We start from the raw sequence: 13,865 nt of genomic DNA, 5'->3' as shown, positions 1-13,865 counted from the left end.
GCACGTGTGTGTGTGGCTGCTTGTATAAGTCTGGACCAATGCCGATATATAGTGCTATCCAACTGAGACACCTTGCTGCAGTTTAACATGAATGCCCCACTCAGACGCAGAATACTGACTCCGAGCCTACCAATCCTTGTTTTATCCCCTTAATGTCGAGTGCAGGTTAACAACAAGTACCTTTTTTAATATCTTTTGGTATGACACAGTCAGGGGGGAACCCCTGACCTTCCGGTCTCTGGGCAGACGCTCTACCACTAGACACAGAGGCGGTCTTTTTTAAATAAGATAACTTCATTTCTGGGACAAACTGTCAATCTAACTGCAAAAATTAACATTAAAAATGCAAGCATGACAGTATTGTGAAAGCTGCAAGTGTTGGCTCCCAATGAAAAAGGGACACAGTATAATCTAGACACACTGTTTATTGTCATGTCAAGTTCACGGAAGGTTCAGCCATGTCAAATAATCTTACAATGATGAGCAAGACACCTCTCATCTCCATCAACTGACACTCAATCGTTCATCTACATACGGATGATCATACAGAAACAACACTTGGAACCATTAAACCTCTGTGGGTTGACCTGACAAGTCCCACTAGTGATGCCAGGAACCATTCGTGACCAACTCGTGTTATTCCGGGACAAGGTTACGGAAAGGGGCGAGTGGTGACGAATGGTCAGGAACATCAGACGGCATGTCAAGTTAGCTGTGATAAGAAACCAGCTTTTACTCAATCAAGCTTCTGTGGTTGGGATATTGTTTTAAAGCGGATTTTTTTCAATCCCTGCTTCAAGACATAAAAAAGGGAAAAACAAATTGTAAGAAGGTACAAGTGAGTGAGTTGGGTTTAACGCTGCTTTGAACAGTATTCCAGTTATATCATGGCGTGTCAGCTTAACGTGGGATGAAAGGCTGACGTAATGCAGATCTTAGATGATTAGCACTTTGGTGAAACCCACAAGCACGGAAATGGTGTTGACAGACCTAGAAACATTATCAGGTGAACCAGGATTCACACCCACAGTCATGTGTTTCTGGTGCAAGCTCATTTCCAGCATGTGACACCTTCGTTACACTCTCTGTAAGTATAGAATAGAGAGCTCCACGAATGGGCTATCGCTGTGAGGAGCTTGTTTCTGCTGTGTGCAAGGGACGTAACTCGGCACCTTAGATGACTGGGCCACCCGTGCCTCTTAAGAAGATATCAATTTATATTTTTTCATAACACATTGCTTTTCTGGCATTAACCATATCCAGAATAATTATTTTTTGTTTGTAAAACTGCTGGCAAAATGATTTTCTTCATCTTTTCTCAACGATATTTTTTGGTTGATATCCAAAGCTCACCCAGAATATAAAATGGTCAGTATGTTAATGTTTTCATTTGCTTATTAATGAGTTTGTGCTAACAAATAAATTGTAAGTGAGATCTGTGGTATATTTCCATAAACCGTAAGAGAAATTAGGTCACGCCCACTAACGGATTACTATTTCATGATTGGCTGATAATAGAATAGGTTGGGCTTGCGATGTCATCGATTTTCGTATAGTTCTAACATTATTATTGTATCAATGATTAAATAAGCAGTCTGAGAACTTAATATTGTTGACACATTTATTCATAAGAATTGACTTTAGCGATTATGAAGTTATAAACGTTAAAAACCGGGGTGCACACTTTGCGTAAATCATTAAATTGTGGATTGACACAGTGTGCCCAACACTGGATTTTACGTTAATACTTCCATAAACGCAAAAAAAATGGATGTCAATTCTTAATACCATATTCGACGCAATAAGCGCCCAGGGTGCTCTCAAAATTTGAAATAGGGGGCTCTTATTGGAATAATATTTTGGTGAAAAAAACACATCGAAAGATCGTAAATTTCGTGGTTTATGCTGACAGCCTGAAATGATACAAAAGAAAAGTCTGTGTGTATTATACACGACAGATATATTTTCCAGAATTTAATTGCCCATAATTAAGGGTGCATATAACACACAAGTGCATATTATACACGAAGAAATAAGGCTTGTGTACATTGATCAATTGGAAGGCCAATTTGCTAATTGGGATTGTTCACTAGCCAATATTTTAGCAAATATCGCTGTGGGCGCTTATTAGAGCAGGGAACTCATTACGTTGAATACAGTAACCTTACAAAGGCAGGGCTACTCTCAGTAATTTATTTACACTCTCATTTAAACCTAAGGTGACCCATTAATTTCCAGATTGACAGTCAACACACTGAAACACAGGTTACATATGTTGTCTCCATTGGCAACAGACCTTGTTCAAAATGCACCTCCGTTCACCCAGCAATGAATGGGTACCCGGTAGGATGAGATAGTAATGGGACTGTAATATGTAGTGCCTGATACGGCAGCTTGGGTTACATACTCCCCAGGGTGCCGAGAAGAACAGTGCACAGTGATCCAAACAGAGGTAATAATAATATAGCGCCATGACCAATCACTTGGTGATGCATCTTAAATATATATTGTCGGATCATATGTTTTTGAACATCATACGTTTTTGTGCAGCCATGTTTATCGCAATTACTTGTGATATACCAAGGGTGTGTGGCGTCACAAAAAACATTGTAAATACTCAGATGATGACCTGTTTTTAAGATAGAGTCATCTTTCATAAATTTCTTGTGATAAGCGAGAAAACAATGAATATTTCTTAATCGTCCGATATATATATTTAAATGTATATAAAACTTCATTTTAGTTTTTACTGACTGACGGGACTCAACCCCAAAAAGTATGAGAATCTGTACTTTACAAAGAAAGTGTTATCCCAAATATAACATTTGTCACATTGTTATATTTCAGTCAACACTATATGTTATTATTTTCAGGAATAAGTGTAGTTTAGACATTTCCAGGGTCAAACCTGGCACAATAGGCCATTTGTGACATCAGACAGTTGTCAAAATGGGACAAAATTGACCAAAATGAGGGTCATTCTTGAAGAAACATTATTCTTTAACAACTAGATGTACAATCATATATGTCACGAATCTCTCTCAAATCACATTCAGACATTTACATTATTGACAACTTGAATAGTCCTGATGCTACATAATGATCATTACATAAGAAAAGATTTCTATAAACACATGATAAAAAAAAAATATTTATGAATTTTTTTTTCTAAATTTAAGTGCTAAATGTTTATGAAAAAAAAAGGTATGAAATCTGAGAAATATCACATCAATATATACACCATAAAAAACAGATAAGGAAGGATGACAGAAAACACGCTGTAATCGCCCCTTGTGCACACACTGTCTATATAAAACATAGGAAATAAATATTGTCATATCATAACAATTGATTTTCTCCTAGTTTGAGCATGTTGTCAGTCGTGAGGTGACCATGGCTTGTGGAAGAAATTATGTGCCAGAGGGGTGCAATGGGTTGAGTCGAAATCCTCCATGTATTTGGAAGCCTGCAACAAACAATAGAATCATGAATGGATGACAGCGAGTAGCGTCAACACTTCACAGGTTGGGACACAATGTTCCCCCATCACCCGTGAATACATACAACGGATTTGTAGCAAAGTGGCTATTTTTAACCAACTCAAGATATGATGGCTCCAGTGATGGCTAGTGAAGGACCATTGATCGTTCAGTATTTCTTGAAAAAATACAAAATGTAATCAGGACGAATTGTGGATGCAAAATCTCAATCATATGTTCCTGGCATGCCTAAGGGAGGTAACTCTGCACAGCAAATTGTGGCAACAAAGATGACTGTACCCCCTGTGCCCCAACTAAACCAACTAGCCACAGTTTGTGGAAGACATTGTTGGGCAACAGGCTGCATTGTTTGTTAGTTTTGTTTGTTTGTTTGTTTGTTGTTTATCGTTGCACTCAGCAATATTTCAGCTACATGACAGCGGTCTGCAAATAATCAAGTCTGGACCACACAATCCAGTTATTGACATCATGAGCATCGATCTACGCAATTGGGATACGATGACATACATCAACCATGCCTGACCACCCGATCCCGTTAGTCACCTCTTACCACAAACAGTCGCCTCCTACGACAAGCATGGGTTGCTGTTGACCTTTTCTGACCCGGATCTTGTGGAAAGTCAGACTTAGATCATAGATGTTTGAGCAAGAGTACCCACCAAAGATGTATTCAGGGTGTGAACTCATGATTAACTACCCTGGCATAGCTGTGGGACACAACCTGGCACAGTGAATTGCAGGGCCGAGTGAGTGAGTGAGTGAGTGAGTGAGTGAGTGAGTGAGTGAGTGAGTGAGAGTGAGTGAGTGAGTGAGTGAGTGAGTGATTGAGTGAGAGAGTTGGGTTTAACACAATGTCAGTTATATTGCGGAGTGTCAGTTTGATGGGATGAAAAGCCTGAAGTGACGCAGGTCTTAGCCCTTTTCCACTTCAGTGAAAACCACAAGCATGGGTATGGTGCTGACAAACTTAGAAACATATCAGGTCAAATCTGGGATTTGAACCCACGATGCTAGGTTTCTGGCGTACCCAAGAGCAGTGAATTGAAGCTCCTTGGACTAGTGGGGCACCTGCAATGGCTCATCAGTTTTGCTTATTGTTAAATCTGCATTTAGCAATATTCCAGCTATATGATGGTGGTCCGTAAACAATCAAATCTGGACCAGACAATCCAGTGAGTATCAATCTATGCAACTGGGACACGATGACATGTATCAACCAAACTGATAACCACCTGATCCCGTTAGTTGCCGCTTACAACAAGCATGTCTTACTGAGGATCAGTTATAACCCGGATCTTCACTGGGCTGATCAGTACTTATAATGTTCATTATATGAAAAAAGAGAGAATGTTTCAATGGTGCTTCTATGAATGAAAACTCCCTTAATGACTTACCAAGAATAAAACTAATTGATTTTTCTTCACTTGATCAAAATCTTCACCTGAAATAATAATGATGAAATTATCATAAAGAATGGATGATCAATGGAGAGTGAGTTTCATAAGTGGAATGCCAAATCTTTAGCAAAATCAGACAAAACTGCCATGAAATTATAAGACTTTTGCCATGGAATTCTTCAAGGGTTGTATCACCAAGATGACTTATCTTAATTTTCCAGAGAATTTCCAATTTGTAAATGGACAAGGTGGGCCCTTTTTGGCCACAAGTCAAATCTACAATTTGCGGGTACACAGATATGACTAAAATGAGTGAAAAGGTTTGAGTTTTTAAATATTATGTATGTGTAGTGTGGTGACCCAAGACGATATTTCTACAAGATGTTTCTCCTGTTTTCATTTACATCTCCTTAGAAACTCAGTTTGGGTCAAAGACTTGCTCATGCCCAAATTGTGGAAAAATGTTTCCTAAAAACATGGAAAAATCAGTAGTTTTAATACATTTTCCCCTACCTATGCATGTCAAAAACATGCAGTAGTTGAATTAAACAAAGTATTTTTCTCATTCATATGAACACATTGGGTTGGGTTTTGTTCATTTCTGAAATTATGCACTTTCAAAGGGTCAAACTGGGCCTTCTTACCTTGACCATTGTTTAACCAGTGTTCACCCGACAGTCACCATATTAATCACAATCAGAATTTTGCCCATTTCTTGGTCACTCTGGTCAAAAGCAGTGTCTTTCAAAAACATTGGAATACTTTGTTTCACAATAAAAGGCCATCATCTGGAACTTTTTAATTTTTACGAGAATGTGTCTAAACCTACCAGATATTCTAAAAGTTACAGGCAGTAATGAATTATCAGAAAAAACCTACTCACCTAAATGACAAGGAAATGAATGAGAGTGCTCCTCTGTGTAGGATCGTATTGTGGCTACACACCAGTCAGCGTCGACGTTGTACTCCGACCACATCACAGCTAAAATAAAAAACACAGGGTCAGATCCACATAATTAGGGGGTATCTTGGATCGTCCACAATCACAGGATCCTAGCTTACCTAAGGGACACAACACTGCACAGCAAATTAAGAAGGCGTATGAGAATGAGGAGGCCAATTCAGGAGAAAAATGAAGAATTCCCTCACTGCTCATGCCTGCAGAACTAAATATTCTAGCCAAATTTGTCTTTCTGTTTCGTTTTATAAAAGGCTTGATACAATTATTTTAAATATAATTATGAGAGATATGAGAGAAATTTGGAGGGAGAATAACAAGCTTGTTCCTGGAAATGAGCTAAGGAGTTCCGCAGAATGATGCCATGAACACAACACAAGCACATTGGGTCTCCCTGCTCCACTACATCAGGAGACCTCCAATCCATTTCCACCCAACTAAACCTGGCTGCTTCAAACCTCAATGTAACATCATGCTCCATAAATGCTGTAACCTTTCTGAAATGTTGACTTGTTCTTGAAACATAAAATCGTATGATCTACGGCTACCATAGAGATGTCGTTTTCATAGAGAGGGATGCAGAAACACTTGGAGAATATTAAACATTCAGCTGTGCAATTTGGCAGAATGAAAGTTCCACAGAATGGCTTCAAAGTCCTTTGCCATGAAGACAAACAGACAGAACAAGGATCCTTACCAGGTTCAACATGGGATTCAAACTCAAGATTACAGATAGGGACATGGCTAAGAAAGGTAACAGAGAATATCACCATCATGTCCCAAGTATATACTATTCCTATCATTGCAATTCTAAACATTCAGCTGCGGAATCTGCCACAATGAGAGTTCCGCAGAATGATATGAAGTGTGACGTAGTGTGACGTAGTGTGACGTAGTGTGACTCACCCTGCTCGGCTCTCTCCCTCGACAGCCACAAGTCCAGCACGGAGGCTGTGCTAACGTCAACTATTTTTGGATATCTGGAAAATAGTTACAAAAGAGTGAGTAAGCAAGATGAGTGAGTACACTGGTTTAAAGACGCCAAGAGACTTTATCTTTCCGGGGGCTGTTGAGACTCCCGACAGAGACTGTGTTGTTTTACAGTCAGCAATATGCCAGCTATACAAGGGAGGTCTGTAAACCAGAAATTGGATATCAGCATGTCTCTCACTTCTGGCCGTGATAAAGATCGTCTTCAACAATAACCAAAGACTGGAAGATGGGGGGTTGTTAGTTCAACGCCAGGTCAGAAACAGAAATATTCCAGCCATATCAGGGTGGCTGTACATAACAGTCAACCAGTGATTTATATGTCCCCACCACTGGGATCTCAAGTCCATCCCTGATCCATTAAACCACCCTGGCAAGCACAGGTTACTGGGTACATATTCTAACCTGGGCTCCCATAAAATACTGAACAATGACTAGTGCCATAAGATTTAATACTCGATTCATGTTGAAATTTGCAAAAGAAAATTTCCACAGTGAAACCAGGACCCAAGTGCTCTCATAGAAATCATCTAGATCAACAAATTTGTATTAACAAATGAAGGTACTAGGGTACTGTCCCTTTCAATAAATGCCAATATTCCCAGAATGTCCTGTATGGAGGGGGGCTTCTCAGGTTAACAGAATCTAGACAACCCAGGGTTCACAGTATACAGGTACTTGTACATGCATGAAGATACTTACCTGTACTGCAATAGCTTAGCAAGAAGCATGTTGCCACGGTTACTTCGAACTTGTGGAGGAAGACCAGGATTCATCCTGTATGAAACCAACAGACTGCTCGTAACAAACTCTCATATGCTTCAACCAAGGTCATGAGAACAAGTTGGGTTTTACGCTGCTTTTAACAGTACAGCAAACCATTTATTGAATGTGAAATAAAGAATGAAACTCAGTGGGTCATTGTCACAAACCCTTATGTTTAGGGAGTTCCGAATACTACAAAAAATTCAAGGGAACCATGACCCCATTAATGTCTCAACACAGATTTGGGCACAACACTGAACCAATGTGCAAACTAAGAATAGCCTGTGCCACTTACTCCGTGGTAATGATTTCATCCTTAGATCTCCGTATCAACAGGACTTGTCCCGGGTACCTGCAACCATGCAGAAACATCTCAGGGTTTCACCAGACACAAAATATTGCGTCCTCTAAGCATATAAATTGAGAATGGATTTAAATAATTTACACTGTGGGGCCCATGATTTCAACATGGGGCAGAGAATAACTTGTGTTAGACCAAAATGTTTGTAATATCCAAAGCGATCGATGTACCATGACAACATTTTTTTTCTAGCAACATCCCATGTCTCCAGGGCAACCCAATATGGCAACAAATGATGTTTCCATGGCAACCTACCATGACAACATGATTAAGAGCAATCAACAAATCACTAGTCAGCATTGATGCCACGCTGTAATATACAGTCAAGTCCCGTTAATCCGACATGGTTGGTTGCATATGATTATATCGGATTAACGAGTATGTCGGATAAACAAAACTATGTAGTATCAATGTTTGTGATCGAAAACTACATGATAGATAATGATACAAACACTTTGAAATAAAAAAATGAAATATTCATATCGTTATGTTACATTGTTAGCAGAATATGTTTTCTAATCATGCAAACTCTTAAGCTTAAAACAGAACTACGGTTAGGGCTGTTTACTGATTCAAAATACTTTAAAAAGCATAGTCTGGAATGGAAGTCGCCAGTTTGAAACTTGTGATGCTCAAGAAAGCTGCTTTCTTAGTGTCTAATGTCGACTTCCTGTTAGTCATTTCATTGGTCGGTCAAAGTTCGCGAAAGATCGTTCTGACATGACCTGTAATGGGATGCTCTCAGCGCTAGCGAGAACTTGTATATGAATTTGATGAGACTGAGGTAATCTAAGCATGTGATTAATCCTGTTTTGTTTATTCAAAGCATTAATTGTTTATTGTTAAACAAGTATATCTCTGCAGCCATTGTAATATGCAGCTACCAGCTGACTTGTCACACATCAAAACACGGGCTGTGTACTTGCTGGCAAATGACTGATCACTCCGTCGGATTAACGAGACTGATTAATGAGTGATTTCGGTAATTGTAGCAAATTAGATGTGTCGGAGTCGGAGTGCGAGGCTGTTGGATTAACAAATAACACTGATTTAATCGGTCCCCATCATTAGTGTCGGATAAAGCTGTTAGTCAGATTAACGGGTGTTGGATTAACAAGACTTGACTGTAGGTCACTGATAGCCATAAAACTGTTAATCACTGTTTCCACTTATTGAGATCCCAAATACACTGAGCTTGAAAAGACATGTGCGTAGCCAATCATAACAAACATACTCAAGACAATAATGGACATTGCCGGACAGAAGGACTAACTGCATTACAGTCAGTACTTGTTTGCTGTTTAACGCCACACTCAGCAATATTCCAGCTATCTGACGGCGTTCTGTAAATAATCAAGTCTGGACCAGACAATCCAGTGATTGATATCACAAGCATCAATCCACGCAATTGGGATACGAGGACATGCATGGGTAGTTGAGCAAGGACTAGGTTGAGGTGAGGTGAAATATGGGGTTTAACCTTTTTACAAGACAATCCAGTGATTGACATTATCACCATCGATCCCTGCAATTGGGATACGATGACATGCAATCCACCAAGTCACTGAGCCTGATCATGTGATCAATCTAGTGATTTCTTACAAAATTGCAATGGTAACAGAAGAAAGGACTTGGCTAGAGCCCTGCTGGGGCCTCCACTTACTTGATGACCTGCTCTGCTATGTTCAGGTTCATGTAGTTCCGCAGAGCAAACGTCACTATACCCTCTGGAAATAACATACAGATGTATCACCCATATGCTTCAAAATTAGCATGTTTATAACACAATATGAAGCAGAGGTCTAATAATGACTTCACATGCTCTTCAGAACTGTCTTCTGCTGATGTACTGTTGACTCTGCTAGCCTGAGGTCACAGTTTGCTAATTCACTACATTATAAAGTGTGGCTGACAAAGTGAGTATCCATACCTGTCACTCATCTCGCGTGAGTCTCACGCATTTATCAACTATGTCACGCTCACACGCAAGGTTGGGAAATTCTCACGCATTCATATAAAATGTAGATAAAAAATTTTTGAAACGCTTTTCTCTATCGATTTATCACGACTGCAACCAACATCAAGACCAAATTGCTTTTCTTTGATTTTGAAAATGTCTTGATAAATGTGCTTTAAATAGAATGAAAGAGTGTTCATGGTTATGTGAATGAAAATTGTGAATCATTTATTGTTTGAGTCTCTTTGGAAGTGACTATTTGGCAACAAATCTTGTTCAGTGTTTTGTTATATATGATGGACATGGATTACTTTGAATTGAATACAGTTTCTCAAGGTATGTGTTTTATCTCTTCTTCTAATTTTTGACAAATATATTTTTCAGAATACATGCTCTCTAAGGCCATTAAAATGGTCTTAAAATCATTCAAAACCAGTTTTCCACGGGGTTGCTTTGCCCTCTTGCGCTCCCCCCCCCCCCCAACCCCCACCACCACCACCAGGGCTTACCCCTGGACCGAGCGGGGCTTGCAGCCCCTGCACCCTGGCTTCTCACTCATTTAGACATCCAGGGGTTGAAAGCTATGATGTATCCAACTGATGTCTTGAAATTGGTGTCAAGTTTCGTCAAGTCGGAACAATACAAACAATCATGACTAATGTACGGAGGTCTGTTTCATAACATGGCTGCAGCATGCACTTTGACCTTAACTATTTTTAACAAATGGCTGCACTATGCACAATTCTTAGGCTCTAATTAACTTACTTAATACTTCTGGCATCTTAGACACGGCAAGGGGGACGATGTCATCAAATGTGGCATCTAGTACCTGAAATAATTAAGCAGGAGAATGTCACGAAACAGTTTCTGCATCAGGTAATCTTTGGAAAACACACCTCACAAAAGTAAATAAGACTATAAAAATAATATTCTTGGTTCTCAGGCAACGCCCAAATCATCATAACGTCTGTCACATGTTTCGTTTTTATTTCCATTAAAAAAAAATATGAAAAAAAAACTAAAACTTAAAAACAATGTGATCCAATAGAGCACGCAGTTACTTCCCTTCACATGCATACTGCTTTACTGCACATTGTATGTTTTGGTCCTGGCTGCAATAGGAGTTTGAATGCTTGTTATTGTAGGGAGGCCCTTTCCCAGGTTAATAGTACACAACTGTTTATCTGGTTACACACTAGTTTGAACAAAAGAAAAAAATACCCTCCTCCCAACCGCACTATACTTTTAAAAGTCATTGCCTGAGAACCGATTCTTTTATTTTTGAAGTCTAAGTGTGAATCTAGCAATCGTTAGTAACACCCCATGGCACCACATCGTCAATCAAATGGAATAGGTGCCGGCAGAATTCCAAGAACCCTGTCAACTATTCTGTCCCAGAACACACGAGGGTTTGTCATGGTTGCAGACAAATACTGACATACCCTCCATTTCAGAATAGCAACCAACTAGGTTTGTTTGTTTGTTTGTTGTTTAACGCCGCACTCAGCAATATTCCAGCTATATGACGGCGGTCTGTAAAATAATCGAGTCTGGACCAGACAATCCAGTGATTGACATGATGAGCATCGATCCACGCAACTGGGATCGATGACATGTATCAACCAAGTCAGCGAGCCTGACCACCCCAGTTGCCCTTTTACGGCAAGTATGGGTTGCTGAAGACCTATTCTACCCCGGAATCTTCACGGGTCTAAAACCCACTAGGGCAACAAATGATATATTCATAGCAACCCAACATGGCAACATGTTTCAGCAGCAACATACCATGTCTCCATAGCAACCCACCATGACAACATGTTTCTGCAGCAACATACCATGTCTCCATAGCAACTTACCATGACAACATGTTTGTGCAGCAACATACCATGTCTCCATAGCAACCCACCATGACAACATGTTTGTGCAGCAACATACCATGTCTCCATAGCAACCCACCATGACAACATGTTTCTGCAGCAACATACCAAGTTTACGTTGCAACCCATGTCAATAATCAATTTATCCATAGCAACCCCATGGTACTATTTATCTGCAACCCACCATGTTTCCATAGCATCCAGCCATAACAACAAACGATGTATCCATAGAAACGCACCATGGCAAAACTTGTAGAATTTTCCTATTCGGAATATTCTATAAGTAATACGTTACCACTGTTATACCGAGGCTGTTGTTTCCCACAACTGCTGCTATAGCGAAATCTACCACAGAGATCTCAATTACCTCATGCAGCACGTGCGTAGCCACCTAGCTGCCATGTGACACCCTTCACTCTTGTCTCTTGCGAGAGCAAGTGCTCGGGGGACGGACGGGCGGGCAGCAGCCCAGTGGTAACGTATTACTTATAGAATATTCCGAATAGGAAAATTCTACAAATTACATTAAGTAATACGTTACCACTGTTATACCGAGGCTGACTACCACAGTAGGCGGTGGGGAGCACCTACAACCCGAATCCTGACTGCTAGCGTTCCTTCCGACCAGCGGAAGTAAACACCAAGGCGGAAGCACTCGATGCGCATGCACCTAGCTAGGCGTTACCCTATAGGAATACCAAAGCACTGTCAAGCGCATACCGTAAGGCTCAATCGTCATTGCCAAAACGATTGGTGACTCCAAACGGCCCCACTGGATAGGTATTTCATCGCCGCAGCGGATGAGAACACTGTATCCACGTGAGCTTAATCTTAGATCAGGTTAAACAGTCGAAAAGAGGGAAATTAATTTCATTCAGACCGTATATCCCAGAGCAAGCCTACATAAAGTATGCATTAGGCGCGTGACCTAATTCCAGTATTTGTAAGCATGCATCACAAGGTTGGGATACACGACAGACAATTAAATACATAATTGTCAAAATACAAATAAGGACAAAGCACACAAAAAGCCGCCCTCACCTGTGGTGTGAGTGCGCTGGTTTGCGGGACCCCAACTCCTGAACCCACGGCAGTGGGAACATTGGAGACGACCCAGATTGACCACCGTGCAAGGTCTGACGCCTGAGGAGTTCGGAATTGCGCTGGGCACACCCCTTAGGTGCCCGCTTGCGCCGCGATCCGCGGGCCAAGACGGTGCACACTCTCCACGACGGCATCAGCGACCTGTTTGAGGTAATGATTGGCAAAAACCGAGTCAGAACGCCAGTAACAACCTCGTAATATTCTGCGAACAGAGATATTCGAGTGTAGGGCAAATGTTGCCGCTAGCGCCCTGATCTCGTGCGGGTTTGACCCCGCTACCGGTAACCCCCGAGACCGGTACGCCAGATTGATGACAGAACGAAGCCACAACGCAATCGAGTTGCGAGTTATGTCAACCGTGCGAGTAGGGTTACACGATATGAACAGACGGTCACGCCCTTGTCTACGTTCATTCGAAGCCTTAAGATAATACTTAAGGGCCCTAACCGGACACAGCGCTCTGTCCTCAGTATCAGCAGGATGTAAGATTTCTTTGAGTGATCTTACAGTGAATTCTCTCTCCGTTTGCCCGATTCTCGGCGACGAAGCCCATGAGCAGGCCCAGGCGGACCGCTCCTTCGTCACCCCTATCGAATCGTACCTTGGCGACATCGAGTGCATGAATTTCGGATACGCGTGCCGCCGTGGCAAAGGAGAGGAGAAATGCTGTTTTCCAAGTCACATGCCGGAACGAAGCACTATGCAAGGGTTCATACGGAGCTTCCGTAAGTGATTGCAACACTAGGGAAAGATCCCAGGCCGGTGCCCGAAGGCGGCCCTTCTTAAGATCGTGCTGTTTGAAACCCTTGATAATACCACGTATCACCGGCTCTTTGGAGAGACTGGTACCCATAGCAACGTCCCGTACCGTAGCAACGGACGAGACATAGTTGGCAATGGAACCCCCGGAGAGTTTCCGGGTCTCTCGCAAGTGAGACATGAAACGCGCAATATCC

General features: G+C 41.2%; 1 protein-coding gene across 1 annotated transcript in view; it reads right to left on the bottom strand.

Moving 5' to 3' along the window:
- Positions 1–420: 420 nt before the first annotated feature.
- The window catches only part of LOC139458606 (phosphatidylserine lipase ABHD16A-like), a 32,782-nt gene continuing 19,337 nt past the window's right edge, over positions 421–13,865 (bottom strand). Inside the window, exons 13-20 of the mRNA XM_071240032.1 lie at positions 10,694–10,757; positions 9,635–9,698; positions 7,906–7,962; positions 7,548–7,622; positions 6,762–6,835; positions 5,781–5,879; positions 4,895–4,941; positions 421–3,466 (exon numbers count right to left, since the gene is read on the bottom strand). Of these exons, the coding sequence (XP_071096133.1) occupies positions 3,377–3,466; positions 4,895–4,941; positions 5,781–5,879; positions 6,762–6,835; positions 7,548–7,622; positions 7,906–7,962; positions 9,635–9,698; positions 10,694–10,757 (570 nt within the window). The 3' untranslated portion in view covers positions 421–3,376. The remainder of the gene's footprint in view (positions 3,467–4,894; positions 4,942–5,780; positions 5,880–6,761; positions 6,836–7,547; positions 7,623–7,905; positions 7,963–9,634; positions 9,699–10,693; positions 10,758–13,865) is intronic.

This window comes from Haliotis cracherodii, unplaced genomic scaffold (assembly GCF_022045235.1).
Source record: "Haliotis cracherodii isolate W230 unplaced genomic scaffold, xgHalCrac1.p SCAF_13, whole genome shotgun sequence".
Taxonomy (NCBI): domain Eukaryota; kingdom Metazoa; phylum Mollusca; class Gastropoda; order Lepetellida; family Haliotidae; genus Haliotis; species Haliotis cracherodii.
This window is presented reverse-complemented; position numbering and strand designations above follow the sequence as displayed.